Source organism: Malaya genurostris, chromosome 1 (genome assembly GCF_030247185.1).
Source record: "Malaya genurostris strain Urasoe2022 chromosome 1, Malgen_1.1, whole genome shotgun sequence".
Lineage (NCBI taxonomy): Eukaryota > Metazoa > Arthropoda > Insecta > Diptera > Culicidae > Malaya > Malaya genurostris.
The window spans coordinates 88001653-88019817 of record NC_080570.1 but is presented as its reverse complement, the minus strand read 5'-3'; the positions used below and the strand labels follow the sequence as shown (position 1 = coordinate 88019817).

At 38.3% G+C, this 18165-nt stretch overlaps 1 protein-coding gene across 7 annotated transcripts in view; it reads right to left on the bottom strand.

Moving 5' to 3' along the window:
• LOC131440668 (calpain-D) overlaps positions 1-18165 on the bottom strand; it is a 314742-nt gene that overhangs the window by 57628 nt on the left and 238949 nt on the right. For all 7 annotated transcript variants that reach the window (XM_058612143.1, XM_058612141.1, XM_058612140.1 and 4 more), the window contains one exon: positions 5444-5555. In XM_058612143.1, the coding sequence (XP_058468126.1) occupies positions 5444-5555 (112 nt within the window). The remainder of the gene's footprint in view (positions 1-5443; positions 5556-18165) is intronic.

The following is an 18165-nucleotide window of genomic DNA, read 5'->3' as shown; positions in this document are numbered from 1 at the left end:
TACAGACATCCGTACTACAGTAACCTCGAAAATACAAGAACAATTAGCTGACGAGAAGAGAGATACGGACTTCAAAATGACAAACACAACACCAGCAGTCTTTGACATCCGCCAGGCAACGGCGTTAGTACAAATGTACGACGGCACGCCGTTAGGATTGGATGCCTTCGTAGACTCAGTAAATTTATTATTAGAAATTACTACAGCGGAACAATTGCCAATGGCAACCAAATTTATAAAAACACGTCTATCAGGTAAAGCAACCTACCTGGTACCTGATAATATAAGTAATATTAATGAGTTAATAGAAAACGTCAAATCGAGGTGTATGGACATTTCAACACCCGAAAACATCATTGCAAAATTAAAAGCCACCCGACAGAGTGGACCGATAACAAAATTTTGCGAGGAAGTAGAAAATCTAACTACTTCACTCGAACATGTCTACATTAAACAAAGAATACCCCCTGAGGTTGCAAAAACAATGGCCACCAAAGCGGGACTAAATACCCTTGTATCAGAAATTAACCAACCTGAAACAAAAACAATATTAAAAGCAGGAAACTTCCATTCAATAAAGGAAGCGATCCATAACCATAACCCATAACCGTTTCTCTAGAGGAAACGGGAGGAATTTCTACACCCAAAGCAATTATAGCGCAAATCAACGCTATAACGAGCCACACCGTATTTACAACAACAATAACCAATTCCATGCCAACAGATACGAGCACTCAAACAGCTCAAATTACTCATACCATAACAATAATAACCGAGGCCGTGGACATTACCAACCTCAACAAACTCGATATGGGTCAAACCGATTTCAGCACAATCGGCAGAATGTATTTGTAGCAGGCTCTGAGCCATTACTGTATATACAACCAATGCAAATGCAAACAGCTGTGCCGGTCAATACACCGACCGAACAGCAACAACTGCAACAGCAGAACCAACCGATGCAAAATCATTTTTTTGGGCAAATGTATTGACTTTAAATCTAAGCGCTTCTAACTTCATTAAGATCGGAGTACGAATGACTAACTCAATTTGTACTTTATTGATAGATTCCGGAGCAGATATTTCAATTTTTAAAGAAAATAGAATAATTCCTCATCAAATTATAAATAGAAATGTAAGAACAAAATTGACTGGAATAACAGATGGGGAAATAGAAACTACAGCAATAACCGAAACAGAACTAATGTTCGGAAATAATGTAACCACTAGACATCTTTTTCATTTAGTTGGACCAGATTTTCCTATTCAAACAGACGGCATATTGGGCAGAGACTTTTTCAACTTCCACAAATGCCAAATCGATTATGAGTACTGGTTATTAAATTTTAGTGTAAATAATATAAATGTATCTGTACCTATAGAAGATAAAGTTAATGAAAACTATATTATTCCACAACGAAGCGAAGTGATTAGAAAATTAAGTAATCAAACTATAACAGAAGATATGGTAATCTTTTCACAAGAAATTGAACCAGGAGTTTTCAGTGGAAACGCTATCATATCCCCACAAAACCCTTATATAAAAATCATGAACACAATAAAATCACCTGTAAATATATCCAATTTAGAATTCACACCCGAAATGGAACCTTTAGCGAATTACAATATAATGACATTTAACAATAAACCACTGAACGATGCAAGAAACCATAAACTACTAAACGAAATAGACATGAACAACGTACCTACGTACGCACAAAAGGAATTAAAGAATCTAATATTGAAATATACAGATATATTCTCTAACCCAGATGTCAAGAGCCATGACAAAAGTAAATAATAATATTAATAGTAACAACAATATTAACCAAGATAATTTTAACAATAAACCGACAACTGTGAAAGACAAACTACCAACGACAAAAGATAAAAAGACTGATCACCTTGTTATCTATACGACCGAAAACCCGACTGAAACGAGAACCTTACCCAGGTTAAGAATTACTGTAGAAAATACATACCTAGTAATTGGCATATACAAAGACGCGCAAATGAAAAAATAATAAAGCAAAGATAAATAATAATGAAAGAAGAGTTCTAGAACTCATACTTTCAACATTATAACAAGAAATGACAAAAATGAAAATAAATAAAGTCGCAATGTCGACAGAAGAAGCAATATTTAAAAGGGTACCCATGAATATATTCAAAACAATAAAAAATATACAAACGAATAAAAATATACAAATAATAATGTATCATCCACCCAAGTTCATCAGTTAACCTGGCAAGATACAGAATCTTTTAAAAAATTATCATGAAACCCCTACGGGAGGACACGTAGGACAGCATCGCCTGTACCTCAAAATAAGAGAATATTACAATTTTAAAGATATGAAAGGAACTATTTCACGATTCATAAAGGCCTGTGAGTCGTGTAAAAGGAATAAAATTCTTAAACACTTTAAAGAAAAACAAATATTAACTAACACACCGTCAAACCCATTCGAAATAATATCAATAGATACAATAGGTCCATTACCCAAATCCAACAATAACAACCGCTACGCAATAACCATACAATGTTAACTAACAAAATACATTGCAATAATACCCATCCAAAACAAAGAAGCAATCACAATAGCTAAAAATTTAGTAAAAGAATTCATACTAATATACGGAAAATTTTTGGAATTAAAATCCAATCAAGGAACCTAGTACAAAAATGAAATACTTGAGAAAGTATGCAAATATTTACAAATTAAACAAAACTTTGCAACTGCCTATCATCCGCAGACTATTGGGTCATTGGAGAAAATTAACAGATGCCTAAACGAGTATCTGCGATCCTTCGTCAATGAACACCAATCAGACTGGGATGACTGGTTACCATATTATGCATTTACTTACAACACCACACCACACTCGGAACACCAATTTACACCGTACGAACTTTTCTTTGGAATTAAAGCAAAATTACCACAAGAAAATTACCCAAAGATAACGAACCCCGTGTACAATTTTGATCTTTACAACAACGAACTCAAATACAAATTGGAAAAATCTAACTTAATAGCAAAACAAAGATTAAATGAAAACAAAAACTCCAGGTGCAAAAACTCAAACATCCATATAAACCCACCAGAAGTACAAATAGGTGAAATAGTGTATTTACAAAACGAAAATAGGAAGAAACTCGATTCATTTTATATCGGACCGTATACCATAGTTAAAATACTAGATGTAAATTGCGAAATCGAAAACAACATAACAAAGCAACGAATTTTAGTACACAAAAACAGACTTGTAAAAGGTTAAAAATCCAAATTTTTATATACATTTTAAGGACACACATTCAAACCTCAATTGAACCACACATAGGGTAGATTATATACAGCAGAAACACAACACACTTCAATGTTCACTATTCATTAATAATGTTAGGGAGCCAGTTCGATTACAATTGAATGCTTACACTACGTTACATCATTCAACCAAAAGGAGGGTGATGTAGCATGATAATATTGATCCGACTAACCCAAATGAAACACTTTCCCACAAAAACACTTGACGATCGTTACATTTCCCAAGAGCCAACCATTTGGTTCACATTAAGTTCCCATTAAGTTCCCATGCAACATATGCTACACACGGCGAGCTAAGCAAGCTTCTCACACTATCCGCCGATGCGACATTTCTTTCCCTTGCGTAATGCGCTATAGGTTCAATCGCCTCTTGCTGCATTGATGCACCAATCGATATTCTCTCTCTTTTCCCTCTCTCCCACTAACAATTTATTTAACGAAAGTATTGTAACTGGCTCCTCCCACCTTTATGTACATCATAGAGCAGGTTAGCTTAAGTTTAAAACATTTTGAATAAATTAATCTTCACTGGTAAACCGAACAAGACAGTTCACTTTTCTTGGATGACTCCATCAAAATCCGCGCGTGGCTAAAAGTATCCGATTCTCCGTAAAAGTATCTGATTCTCTGAGACATCAGTGACGCGTGGATCTCAACAATTGAATATTTCGGAGATATCGCTGAGACGAGTTTTGCATAAAGACCTTGGTATGACATCGTACAAATTTCAATGGGTTCAGGAATTGAAGCCACGGGACCATCCGATGCGTGTTCGCTTCGCCAGCTTGAAGAAGACGCCGATTTTTGCCAAAATATCATCTTCTCGGATGAGGCACATTTTCATCTCGGCGTTAATAAGCAAAATTGTCGCATCTGGGGGACGGAAACCCGCACGTTATCATGGAGAAGCCGATGCATCCTCAGAGAGTGACGTTTTGGTGCGGATTTTGGTCTGGCGGCATCATTGAGCCATTTTTCTCAGAAAATGAGGTATTAGTCGCCGCCATGGTCAATGGCGAGCGCAACTGCGCCATGATTAGCGATTGATTCTTCCCGTTACTTGAAGAGAAAGACTTGGACACCATTTGATTCCCACAGGACGGCGCTCGGTGCCACACTTGGCTGTGTGGCACTGATCGACTGATAATTCGATTTTTGAAGACTGTGCGCAGAAGATCGTAGCGTTGGCTCGCTACGATCTTCTGCGCACAGTCTTCAAAGATCGAATTATCAGTCGAAATTCGGATGTCGTTTGGCCGCCTCGGAGCTGTGATTTGACGCCGTTAGACTATTATCTTTGGGGGCCTGTCAAAGATAAGTGCTATGTGGATAAGTCAGAGATAATTCAAGCCCTGAAGGACAACTTCGTGCAGTCATAGCTGATATAAAGCTGCATACAATCGAAAATGTACTAAAAAACTGGACCGACCGAATGGCGTACTGCAAGGCCAACCGAGGCAGTCATTTGAATGAAATTTTATTCCACAATTAACCGGACAGATTGTACTTTTATATGAATAAATAAATTTTGAAATCGGATGAACCGTTTGTATTTTATTGCATGTTTAAAAAAAGTTACTTGGCGGACCCTGTATAATGCATATTGAAATATCGATTTATGAAGAAGCATTGTTTACTTTGGACATTGCATAAAAATATTTACTAATATTTTTAATTATGATCTTATGTTTATGTTATACGCTTTGTACAAACTACTGCAAAACAACAAACAAAACATAAATTTACTTCGCAATGTTTTATGCACAATGACACTTCTAAATCCTCCGTTGTATAATCAATTCTATACTCGTGTTCCATATGAAATTCATTCGATGACATGTATATATGAAGTTTTACTATTAGCTTGTATCTGATATTTTATACAACAGAAAAAGCTCAGTAGTTTTGCATGCTAGAGAGCTTTGTCTAACAGCCTAGGTTGTGTGCTATTTGCAGTATTAATTTTCTACACTGTAAAATATTACTGCGAAATTTCTATATAGCAACAGGAATTACGCACCCAAAGAGCCACATCTGGCCCAGTAAAGTAGAAAGTACTTAAAATTAGGTTGCTTCTGCTTGTGTGTAAAAAGTTGTGAGTACAATTCAGTACTTACTTGCCGTTTGCTGTGTTCAACTAGTCTTCCCACTTCCGGTTGTGTTGAGTTTCGCGTTTTAAACACAACAACACAGAGATCAAGTTGGGACCGCAGAGATTTTTCAGAATTTCTGGAATAAAAGAAAAATAATTAATTTTCAACAACAATTAAGGACAGTTACTCAAATACAACGAAAAAATAAATAAATATAAAACAAAGCCAAAGCGATGCTGCAGTTGTAGTAGCTGTTGTACACGTGGACTGCATGAGAAATGGGCGATCGTGGAATATATCAAAGCCTAATAGATTTGGCGCATCAAGACATAATGGGTTGACGTAAGTTTTATTCCTTCGCTTTCAGAATATTGACTGTACAGATGTACGAAAATACGACTTAGTGACGACGGCAGAGTGCGCAATCGATCGTCGCCTGACTCGAGCTACTTTGTTTATCTTTCGCCATCTTCCACTAGGGCTATTAGCACCTCATAGTCCTTCTTAGCCATGTTAACGACTTTCCGTTTCATAAGATCAGCTCGAGATCCTTGCTGATGTTACTCTTTTCAAAGCGATGATCGTCACGGGCTGCTGCATGAACGCGGCATTATCCCACTTGCCATTTCAAATCGTTACTTTACTGCTTTAATGAAGGAATAGAATACAGCTACTGAATCCTCCCTAACTATGGTTTACTAGCATCTTCTCCAAGCCCTTCTTGTGAAGGGGTTCACCTCCGAATTTGAATTGTACATGGTATATTCTGTAACCTATTTGAGCAACAATTTAGCACTGGGTAGGAAATCACCTGAATTTAGTGTACTTTCATCACATCTACGTTACGTAATATTACGTAGTGTCATACTTACCTAAGAACACTAGCCATCCTCACTGTATATGATCCGTCGAACGAGCTTTGCTCTCCTCTACAGCCAATTGTCACGAAGAGTGAAGCATGTGCGGATCAACGAATCCACCTGAGGTTGTGCGCGGCGAATGAATAGGTCCGGTGTTTGTTCGTCCCGTCACTAGGGAGGTTCCCACAAGTTCCTAGCCACGGAACTAATTATTTAAAGTTTGTTTATATCGACTGATTTGGAGTTTTATCGGAAGAATATGCGGCTTTCTCAGTCAAATGGAAATAGACAAACGATTTGTGTATAAATTCATATTATTTAGGTCCGCCTTATGGCATCGAAACCTAGTCGTACCAGTAGATAGTAGTCACTTTCACGACCCCATGGTTATCGATGGTCATGCGAGGATTGGCCAAAAGGCTCCGAACCGCATCAGTGTAAATCAGGGAAAATACACCTGAACCTATCTTCTTGCTAACCAGATGACTGAAATTAAGACGATGTGCAATAAGGCCTGCCTTGGTTTAATGGGACAGAAGGCAGAGCGCCATTAGTCCACTTGCCATTTCAAATCCGAGTCACCTGCTTTACTGAAGGAGTAGAATATCGCTACTGCAAGTCTAGCATATGTTCCACTTGCCTTCTCATGTCCTTAGTTGCTAATAAACTATAGTTAGGACCTCCCTAAGCTCAGCCCTAAGAACTCCAGAGTTTGGGCTTTGAGCGGCATACGATCGATTTGGTAAGACTTGCTTGCAGACACATGTAGGTTTCTATTAAGGTTTAACCGAACCCACTGTCAAACCTCACCACATCCTGGACGAGCCAAACAACTAATAGTGGCCTGAAGAGGGTCCCTTGGACGTATTCTCTGCTGCCCTCAATGTGTGTATGTTTTTTTTTTGCACGGAATGACTACTGTTGGCTGACTTTGGAATAATCCTCATCAGCGACGTTTTAACTAAGCAAAATTCCTTAATTACGGAAAAGAATAACTTTAATTAAGGAATTAGATTTCCTTGACCTAAATCTTTTGGATATTCGGGAAAAAACAAGTAGGGCATAAGAGCGAAAATACGCTTTGATGCTGACTACGGTACTGTACCTAGATGAGAGAAAGAGATGATGAATAGCGATACTTCTCTGGAGGTTCCGCCCAAAATCGTTTCGCTGAAAGGGTTATTTCGCCGAAAGAGTCGTTTCGCCGAAAGGACCATTTCACCGAATGAATCATTTTTTATGAAAGGATAACTTTTAATACATAATATAATAATTTAAATTAATTGAATCGATGTGGCGCAGTCGCATAACCGAAGCCAAGATGGCGGTCCTTTGCATACAAACCTGTAACCGCCTCGTTCGCCCGGTCTACTCAAAGCTAGGTTTCTTTGCTTCAGTTAGGTCCAAACGAGCGGTAGCGAGGTCGGATAGCATACAAACAAAAAGGTATGGCGAAGCCGCATTAGATATTTTTTCATCTGCACTCAGTTATCAGAAAATACCAAAAAATTACCTGATAGCTACACTAATAAAGTCAACAATTGTTTTTGGGAATTCCGTTCTAGGAATATGAATAAACCAACAAAAATTATTCAAGTCTTTATATCATTTCACAAGATGAATAAACATAATCATAAACGGCTGCTCGGCCATCCATGGAAGTTGACCATCAATGTTAACATCCCTCTCTGAGCAGCCTAGATAGCCGTGTAGTGTCGGTAGCGGTTTCCCAACTGGCTAAGAATAACGCTACGGTCCACCTGTACCGGTGGTATAAGTCCACCAAACAGGTAAGCCGTGTGGCATCCGGCGGAATTATTTTTTACCAAGAATTGATCCACTGGTTTCCTGTTCCATGTCTTAAAAGGCCACAAAAATAGGAACTCCTAAGTCAAGGTGTATTTCCGTGCCGATGGCTGAATGGCTGCAGGAGGTTAAACATTGCAGTCGTGAACGGAATATCTTGGGTTTTTCCCTTAATGGATACACGCAATGCTTAGCAATCAACTTCTTTGATCATCGCTTCGGCAGGCCAGAGATTAGAAAGCTGAGTGTCTGTGGGTGTCCTCAAGGTGGTGTACTATCTCCACTTTTATGGAACCTAGTCGCTGATGATTTGTTAAGGAAACTTAATAACCTTGGATTTCCGACTTATGGTTTTGCCGACGATTATCATATATTGATGACCGGTATAAGCATTAACACTCTCTTTGATTTGATGCAACAAGCCCTGCGATCTGTTGAACAATGGTGTTGTCAGATTAGATTATCTGTGCATCCGGGCAAAACATCAATGGTGCTTTTCACGCATCGTAGGATAATTACAGGAGCTCGTCCGTTGCAGTTCTTTGGTTCAGAGGTCACTGTGGTCGATCAAGTTAAATACGTCGGCGTTATTCTTGACTCAAAACTGAATTGGTCTGCTCACATTGACTTCAGGATTGAAAGAGCTTGCATGGCTTTCGGCCAATGCAGACGAGCTTTTGGAAAATCATGGGGACTCAAACTCAGATATATTCATTGGATCTACACAACTATTGTTAGACCAATTTTAGCATATGGATGTCTTGTATGGTGGCAGAAAGGAGAAGTCGCGACAGTTCAGTCAAAGCTAAATCATCTCCTAAGGATGGTCCTAATGGCGATGACAGGAGCATTCACGACAACTCCTAATGCTGCTCTAGATGCGCTACTGTGTATTAAACCACTACATGTGTTCCTAAAACAAGAAGCGTTATCTTGTGCATACCGTCTTAGGGTTACAGGGCTTTGGAACAGTAACCCATTAGATTATGCTACTAGCCACACTCGCTTGTGGTCCCAAATGGTTACGTGGGATGAGTATTTACACGCTCCTAGTGACCTAACTCTCACATGCAGTTTTCCTTTTAAAACATTCAATGTGAGCTATCCTCTTCGTTAGGAATGGTTGTCTGGTTGTCTGGAACGACAACTTGATGAACATATAGTTTGTTTTTCGGACGGTTCTCTGTTGAATGGTCGTACTGGTGCTGGTGTCTACTGTCGTGAAATGAGGCTAGAGCAGTCTCATTCACTTGGTAGATACTGTACTGTGTTCCAAGTAGAAATCTACGCAATTCTGTGTGGAGTGCAATCGGCACTTCAGCAGAGGATCTGTGGTAAACGAATTTATTTTTGTTCCGACAGTCAGGCAGCCTTAAAAGCACTCAGTTCGAATGACTCACGGTCGAATCTAGTGATCGCATGTCGAACTCAAATTGAAGACCTCAGCATTTCAAATGCTGTTTACTTCTTATGGGTACCCGGCCATTCTGGTTATACTGTAAATGAATGGGCTGATGAGTTGGCTAGAGCTGGTGCAACGAATGATTTCGTTGGTCCTGAACCAGCTTTACCACTTTCAACTAGTTGGATAAAGGACAAGATACGTTCTTGGGCTGCATCCAAACATGCCAGCTACTGGCGCAGCTTGCAAACTTGCGCTCAGACAAAAGCATTTCTACCAGATTTAAATCTGAAAATGTCAAAGTGTCTACTGCATTTCTCCAAGTATCGTTTCAGTATTCTGGTCAGAGCTCTGATTGGACATTGCAAACTCAATTATCACATGGCTACTATTCAACGTGCTGAGTATTATTCGTGTGATTTGTGTGAATGCGATTATGGTACTTCATATCATCTGATATGTAACTGTCCCGCATTGACGCAGCTACGTATCCGGGTTTTGGGTTCTCCATACATGGTTGAGTCTGTGTATGCGTAGCTAAAATGTAAAGATATTCTCTCGTTTCTCACCCAATGTGGTAAGGAGCTATAGTCAGAAGGGTTCATCGTTCTTCCTGGAGTGAATGAATCCCTTCTGTATTCACCTTGAATAGGGTTTAGCAGATTGTTTGGCATCCTTTGGGGGGTACCGTACATACTGCGAGTCGTTCTGCATTCTTCCGGGAGTGCAGAATGGTGTCGCTTTTGTAAGATCTCTAAATCCTCTCGGGGGTTGGAGGTTTTATTAACAGCAGACTGTTTGGGACCTCGTAGAGGTTCAGAATTTCCTTCTGCTTCCACTAAATGTGATCCTCAGCAGATTGTTCAGCATCCCTTAGGGGTGCAGAATTTACTTCTGCTTTTATGTGTTTTTGTGTCGTCAATTTTTCCCATCCTCCTAGTCCAACCCTTATTATTTCCTTTCAATCCTTCCCTCTTATATATCGGGAAAATGATGCTAAAAACAAATTGATGACAAGGCACAAATCTCCAAATATCAAGGGGAACGTGCCATTTGAGCCAATTTGTCTGATTCCTGATAGGTCCAAATGAGCGGTAGCGAGGTCGGATAGCATACAAATAAAACGGTATGGCGAAGCCGCATTAGATATTTTTTCATCTGCACTCAGTTATCAGAAAATAGCAAACAATTACCTGATAGCTACACTAATAAAGTCAACAATTTTTTTTTTGGGAATTCCGTTCTAGGAATATGAATAAACCAACAAAAATTATTCAAGTCTTTATATCATTTCACAAGATGAATAAACATAATCATTTTTTATTTATCTTTTTTTATCAACTCCACTCACGAAATAAAGATTAATAAAGAATTCGGTGAAATTACCCTTTGGGCGAAATGACTTTTGGCGAAATGACTTTCGGCGAAATGACTTTCGGTGGAATGGCCTTTCGGAGAAATGACTCTTTCGGTGAAATGACATTCGGCGTAACGGCTTTCGGCAAAATGACCCTGATCCTTTATTACCACAGCCCTCTGAGAGCTAGTTCTGACCGATATTTGTTACAGTTCCCTTTCGTCGCTTGTTTATGTTTTATCTCTTCGCTTATCGTTATAGTCCTTGCTATTTGATTTATATGGCCATGCACCAGCTTATCTGCTGTCTCGACCCGAAATTAGGCTTAATTAATGCACATGGGATGCGAGATTTGATGGATAAAATAACAGCTCTCATGACTGCGCTGGAAACGACTTATCGGGTCAAATTGCTTCACAATCATAGTGCTCCTTTAGGTACGTTTTCGGTTGATAAATAAAGTCTATTAAGATGACCTCGGATAGTAGCCAGGGAAAACAATTGTATAAGTATTGGTAAAACAATACTCATTTTTCTCGTAGATGGCTGAACCGATCTAAAATTCAAAAGAAATCTAAAAATCATCTAAGATTTAAATGAAAAGTTTTAAGATCCTATAAAATATCTTGCTTTTCAGTCAGATCCAATTTCCGGTTTATGCGATACAGGGTGATTAGTATAAAAATGTCCATTTCACAAAAATAATCAGGTTTATCGGGTTCGCAGATTTAGATAGTCGATGGCCAAATAAACTTATTTCAGTTTTAGCGGTATTCAGTTTTCGATTCGGATTTAATTCGCACTACGATTCCTCAAAGATGTCTACACTGACTTTCAAGCATTTTGAAACAAATGTAAACAATACAGCTACTCAGGTGAATTTATGTGACTTCGGCTACACCGATTTTCGGATTCCGGCTCAATATCGAATCGTTTCTCAAAGCTCAATTGTTTTCTAAAAAAAATTCAATCGACAAAGCAAAATTAGTTAATTTCATTCAATTCTGGAATAACAGAATGATGAATTTTTAAAATTCAACCGATATAAAAGATGACAATCCCGAAAAGCTTCAAAGTTGGACTCAAAACGGTTCCTGAATAACGGAGAAGTTTTGAGTCCACGGAGTAGTTTTTTGTACGTGGAACTTACTTCGACATCTCACGGAATGTTCAATCGATTGTCACACGTTTAGATTCAAATTCGATCTGATTTTCAGCTTTGACATTACATTTTATTATTATTATTATTTTTTTTTTTTAATAACTATTTATTGGAATATGAGTTAAAATTAAATTATTAAGATTTAAATTGGGTGTTCAGCCACAAGTGGTGACTTTTCAGCCCTATTATATACATGATTTGGTTATTACCATGAAGACATCATTTGCTTCCGCAATTCTATGATTTTTGTGTAGGGAAAATTCTAAACCTACTCGTATTGTGTAATGGGAAAAAGGAACTTATATACTAACTTACTAACTAATACAGAGAGCGAATCGGTTCAATTGAAGATTGCAAAGATTTTTGTCGGAATTTGCTTATAATATTATGTGACATTACATCTAATGGTTTTATATTTGTGAGTCTGTGTAACTCATTTTTACTAAACCAGGGAGGACGCTTCAAAATCATTTTCAGAATTTTATTCTGAATCCTTTGAAGCGTTTTCTTCCTGGTGGAACAACAACATGACCAAATTGGTACTGCATAAAGCATTGCTGCCCGATCAACAAACCATAACAAGTTTATAACAAAAATATGTTTTCGTAGCAAGTGCTGATATAAGTTTGGTCCCGTTAGTAGTTAGAATATCAAAATTTTCTAACAAGTATCAAAAAGAGAAATAGTTTAGATACGATATGTTGATCGGGTGGTCTGAAAATATGTTTATATATTAACAATTTGGTTTAAGGTAGCGCTTCGCCGTGGTCAAGTCGAAGCGAGACAACTCACTGCTTCCTCTTGCTTTGTCGCTGAAATTTCACTCTAAATTGCAAATTTCTCCAATACTAACCCGATTCACGCAAAATCAAAAACATACGATTGTAGGTAAATGATTTTACTATGCATTTGGCGAAAAATATTAGTTAGAAAGCTTTTCTTTCGCGAGATTTCGTGCGAGTTTTGTTAAACCTTTTGTTTTCTTTTTTCCATTTCTCGCTATAAACAACTCGCATATGTAGGGATGTGCTACGTTTTCAACAAAGCTTCAAAGCTAGTAGCGATGAAAATCATTACTGATTTCTGGTTCTACTGAAACATGAATAGAAATTATTTTACAAAGTAGTAACACTTACTTACATTTTCTACTCATCTTTATTCAACGTTGTTACGTGCGGTTTTATATATACACTACTGGTGGCTGCTTTTAGCACCGGACCACCAGTTCAGGGTCGTTTATCTTCTTGGTCACCGGAGAAATTTCACTTCACTATTTTTTTTAGTGCGGACTCTCTTCCCTACCTATGGCCACTGAGTAAATCGTTTGCAGCGGAAACAAGTTACACAAAAAACAAAATGGACGACACAACTTGTATATAAAAAGACCGCACAATTTTAATCTTAGGCACTATATTTTGTACTAAAAAAACAATAGAACATTAGACTTTTACTTGCGCAAGTTTATTTGGTCGAAATTCTCTACTCGACACTACGTTGCGGCCGTGATGCTCGGTGGTCGACTTGGTGGTTCTCTGGACGACGGGCGGGGTGGACCTCTGATATGGGGCGATGGAACAGCAGATGATGCAGCAACTCGGCCTGTCTGTCGCGGAGGCCTTCGTTCCGAGGATAATACCCGGAGAGTGGTATTGTGCGCACTATTTTCTGTTTCACTCGTAAGGCACACACGTCGGGCTAGCAGCAAACGAATTTAACCGGCAAACTTAACTTGGGCCGGTACGAATTGTTGATCCCTTTGGATCCACTAAAAAAATTCATGGACCAGAAATTCACTGTCACTTTTGGCGTGTGACTCCCTGCTGCGACCTTCACTCTTCCGGGTCAGAATAATACTAGCTCTCGCTTAAGGGTTTTCCCGCGGTTTTATCGGCTTGCTGTCCATTTTCCATCCCAATCCCACCGCCACCTTCAAGCAGGCCACCCCGCATTTTATGCTACGATGATGACGACGATGACAGTGTGTAGACAGATGACGGTTACAATGATTTATCGTTTTTTTCGTGGTTGGTGTCTTGGTTAGTGTTTGTACCTACTACACTTGTTTCCTTCTATTATATAATTATGTAATATGATTTGATGTATGAATGGTATTGAACAATAACAAGGATATATATAAATTGATGAATATAAATAAATGAATATTTTTGAATAAATAATATATAAAATTAATAATAAATATATAGTAAATGAATGTAAATAAATAAATTTTGAATAAATAAATAAATAAATATGTTGATAAATAAATAAATAAATAAATAAATAGAATAAATAATTGAACAAAACCCTACTTTTGACACCAACCTATGCTATTGAGCAGAACTTAAACGTGACTCAAACATGTAAACACGGAGTATGAACGCGATTGACGTTTAAATTCTACTCAGACATTTACTGACAATGAAATAAACAAAAATATACAATATTTGAAAAATATATACAAGCTGGACTCAGTGACCAAAGGAACTATATTGTGACCAGAGAATAACAGGTCACAATTTTCCCCGACTCGGTTTAAAAAAAAACCATAGTTTTTTTTTTCGAACAAAAGCCGACTTCTAATGCGACTACTTCTTCCTTAGTACCAGTTTCAATTCCGAGGGATGATTTTTCCAAAGGCCAGAGGAGCTCTCTCTCCCGGAATTGTATGATTCTAAAGCAGTGAGCCTGTCCATTTTCAGTCTCGTCCTCTTGCCGAAATATTTGTCAAAATCAGGTGCGATATGTTCCATCCATCATTCCCAAAACAACTGCGAAAGTGTAGTTGTCGAAACTGTTTAATATGCGTCAGAATTTGAGACGGTCTTTGCATTGGTAGAGCAGAAATATTGATCGGAAACACAACAAATAACAGAAACTATCCGGAAGAAAAACAGACTAAATTTCACATTTTCTCCCCTATTTCACTGTCACGAGAACGACGCTCGGACAAAACACCCCTACTGTCACAAGAACGACGCTTGGACAAAACTACACTACTGTCACAAGAACGACGCTTGGACAAAACTACAATACTGCCACAGAACGACGCTTGGACAAAACTACACTACTGTCACAAGAACGACGCTTGGACAAAACTACACTACTGTCACAAGAACGACGCTTGGACAAAACAATATTACTGTCACAAGAACGACGCTTGGACAGAATATTTTTAACCTAACTCATTCGTACGTCTCATTCATTCAATTTCATTCATTCTCAGTCACACTAACATTCATAAATTTTACTCAATCGCACTCACTTTCAGACTTCATACTCATTCATTTTCATGACACGCATACAACCTTAAACTAATTAAAACTTATATTACGGGCACCCTTAATTTTAATAATTTTCTTTTCGATTCTTTCCGAAGAGTCGAAAAGATACATAATGTTTACGAAATGTTTCACTCATTACGTACTTCTATTACTCGCTCAACTTGTGAGAGAAAATCGAATGAAGCTACGCAGAATGAAACCATTTACGTTGAGAGTGTACAGTTGGCATCTAATCGGCGGGCAAACGTTATCCCGCCACCTTAGATACCACCCTGTCGTATGTTTGTTTATTTTCCGATCTGTCAGTTCTGCTCGTACATTACTGACCACTTATAAAAAATAACGAAAAGTGATACGAATTTGGATGGATACAGGCAAAGACATCATATTAACAAGATATCCAGCTCTCACATTTCCCGAACAAATCATTGGCAACATCCTTTTTTGCGAGCATGTCGCCCTCAGGAGAGTCCGCATCGAATCTCATACATAGAAGTAGGGGAGAAAAATGTCAAATTCGTGCGCGCCAAAATAGCAGGGTTGCGCACCCATACAATTGACATGACATGTTGAATGAGATGCCGTGCGATGGCGTTGCTGAACTGAAGATTGAGATCGCTCCAAGCTGACAGGGTCTGATACAGGTAAGTATTTTGTTTAATTATGCTGTTTTGTTTTTATTTTCAGAATTTGGATACAGTGTTGCCTGATTTTTTTTTTTGGAAAGGATGGATAGCAGATATGAAAAGCTTAATATCTTCAAAGACGGTGTTTTGAAGAATATTTATACTACTGCGATGATTGAAATAGTAAGTAGAATCCAGTAAACTTTCTGACTATTTTTTTTTCGTTTCTCTCGTCCAGACTTCTTCAGCCGGATTCAATTTAGTAGAATCAGATCCATCGGCCCCGGGAGAAAGTGGAGACTTCTTCCGTTCCTTGGTAGAAACTGGTCTGATTGCTACCATTGAATGACTTCGGCTAGAGCCCTTATGACTTAACTCTGTATGTAAGGAAACAAATAAATACAAAAAAATGTTCTATGCAAATTATGTTTCTAATTACTTCTGAGAAACTCCTACATATTTTAATATGCATATTTTCAGTGATTTGGTTTGAGTCGCTGTTTATGCTAATACATACGAAAAATTAACTAAACTGAACAAAAGATAGCAATCAGAACTCGATTGTGAAGGTTTTATTTTAATTTTCCATCATTTCGAAATATCACAAAAAAGGTAAAAATAATAGTGAACAAAATTTCTGTTCAGCTTTTGTCAGCTAGGATAGAGTAAAATATCCATGTTTGAATCCAACAATTTTTGAATGCAGTAATCCTTCGGAACAAACATAGTTTTTCTGTCTTCCATTTTCGCTTTCGTGTACGATATATGCCAAAGGAGAGACTGACCGAATATAGAGTCAGTCGAAACTCATCCTTGGATAAAAACTGCACATTCTTTGTACAACAAATAACTAGTAGCATTTCACTTGTTTTGTTAAATGTGAGGTATGCACTGGCTATCTTAATAAAACTCGTAAAATTACACAGAACACGAAAAACGAATTAAAATTTTGGAACCGCTGCAAAATTAAACGTATGATTAAACATCAAATTTAGTCTGTATGTATTGATCACTTTCAGGTAGAATTACATGAACGAAACAAACGATCAATATTGCCGCTCAAACCATAGCATTTGACGGCGTGTCCGATGGACGATTTTTCCTCACTCGCTACAATTCGCAAAAACAACATTCACAATTAATCCCAGGAACAATTTCCGAATACAATATCGACCTGATGACTACGCGAATAATGAAATGAACGTAGTGAATTGAATTTTCTCCGGGAGACTCGATAAAAAAAAGTGGTTTGCTTCTGGTCTAGGAATCAAAGCACTTTTTTTTATTTTGCGTTGGGCGCCAATTATTACGTGCGGTTTTATATATACACTACTGGTGGCTGCTTTTAGCACCGGACCACCAGTTCAGGGTCGTTTATCTTCTTGGTCACCGGAGAAATTTCACTTCACTATTTTTTTTAGTGCGGACTCTCTTCCCTACCTATGGCCACTGAGTAAATCGTTTGCAGCGGAAACAAGTTACACAAAAAAACAACATGGACGACACAACTTGTATATAAAAAGACCGCACAATTTTAATCTTAGGCACTATATTTTGTACTAAAAAAACAATAGAACATTAGACTTTTACTTGCGCAAGTTTATTTGGTCGAAATTCTCTACTCGACACTACGTTGCGGCCGTGATGCTCGGTGGTCGACTTGGTGGTTCTCTGGACGACGGGCGGGGTGGACCTCTGATATGGGGCGATGGAACAGCAGATGATGCAGCAACTCGGCCTGTCTGTCGCGGAGGCCTTCGTTCCGAGGATAATACCCGGAGAGTGGTATTGTGCGCACTATTTTTTGTTTCACTCGTAAGGCACACACGTCGGGCTAGCAGCAAACGAATTTAACCGGCAAACTTAACTTGGGCCGGTACGAATTGTTGATCCCTTTGGATCCACTAAAAAAATTCATAGACCAGAAATTCACTGTCACTTTTGGCGTGTGACTCCCTGCTGCGACCTTCACTCTTCCGGGTCAGAATAATACTAGCTCTCGCTTAAGGGTTTTCCCGCGGTTTTATCGGCTTGCTGTCCATTTTCCATCCCAATTCCACCGCCACCTTCAAGCAGGCCACCCCGCATTTTATGCTACGATGATGACGACGATGACAGTGTGTAGACAGATGACGGTTACAATGATTTATCGTTTTTTTCGTGGTTGGTGTCTTGGTTAGTGTTTGTACCTACTACACTTGTTTCCTTCTATTATATAATTATGTAATATGATTTGATGTATGAATGGTATT